This window comes from Aureococcus anophagefferens, assembly GCF_000186865.1.
Source record: "Aureococcus anophagefferens unplaced genomic scaffold AURANscaffold_1884, whole genome shotgun sequence".
Classification (NCBI taxonomy): domain Eukaryota; class Pelagophyceae; order Pelagomonadales; family Pelagomonadaceae; genus Aureococcus; species Aureococcus anophagefferens.
In genome coordinates, this window is record NW_008706581.1 from 1 (window position 1) to 1,156 (window position 1,156).

The 1,156-nt window shown below is 53.4% G+C and overlaps 1 protein-coding gene across 1 annotated transcript; it reads right to left on the minus strand.

The window, feature by feature from the left end:
* Positions 1-705: 705 nt before the first annotated feature.
* Positions 706-1,156, minus strand: PPA2 (putative inorganic pyrophosphatase; the record flags this gene model as incomplete). Its single annotated transcript, XM_009045234.1, has 1 exon — positions 706-1,156. A coding segment is annotated over one exon (451 nt), but the record flags the coding sequence as incomplete, so codon positions are not given.

Here is a 1,156-nt window from a genome sequence, read left to right on the forward strand (position 1 = left end):
CGAGATCCAAAATCCAAGGGCAAGGGTTTCAATGCGGTGGACCTAGCTGCGGCTGATGATGCTTTCCCGCTATTACGTGGTATGATATCTGCGATTCCCGAAACCAAGGGTGATGTTCACGCCAACGATGCGAGTACCGACTAAACGAGATAATACGTGCCAGAGAGGTTTGAGACGACAACCTCGTTCCCATCCCTGGTAACACAGGGGAGTGATCCGACCAGAGCCTAGTATCATCCTCGCACGCAGCAATTTTGAGATCGAGCGCATGCGACCATCACCTTGCGCAAGGCCGCGACTGGGACTTGGCAATTTACCTTGCCGACGCGGCCAATCACAGTAGGGTCCCACAGCAGCAGCAAGTGCAGCACCGCAAGTAAGCAATTCCTCGGCTGCGTTCCTCGGCAAGGGTGAGATTAGGGGGTTTTAGTCGCCCTAGTTGGGTTTTAGTCGCTCTAGTAGGCCCTCTTCCGAAGTTCCTGCGTTTGTATTTCTCCACGGCTTGTGCCAGGGGAATGGCGGACGACTGTTCGTTTCGAATTTTGGTTTCGCGCACTGATTCTGGCTGCCAGCGAAGGCAACCAGACCCGGAATAAAGACAAAACCCAACAGGCAGTGGGCAGGCTGGGTATTTGCTTGCTTGCAGCTATATTGCTGAGGGCTGGTCTAGTATGCGGAAAAGCGAAGCTCGAGATCAGAGGCCACTCAAAGATCAGCGCCATCGTCAACCCCGACCCAGCAGGGGATATCCTGGCCATGGCAATCCTGGCTGTGGCACGAAGTAATGCATTTTGCTTGCCCGTTTACGAAATCCTTCCAGTGTTGATGAGTCCGCTTCGCGACACGCATAGCATGTTCTGGATCAACAGCCTTACCGTCAAGAGCGTAAACATTCTCTGGTTTTCCTTCTGCTGTCTTGTACATCTTAAACCAATTGCGGATCTCGTCGATGCGGGTTTGGGGGATTTCATCGATGTGACGCCACTTCGTGGCATCTTTCTCAGCAACATCATCCACATTGACCACCAACAACTTCCAGTCAGTTTCTCCACTATCAACGAGTGCCAAAGCACCGAGTACGCGCACGCGATGGACGGAGCCCCGGCGACAGGGCTTTGAGTTGAGCTGGAGTACATCGATAGGGTCGTTGTCGCCA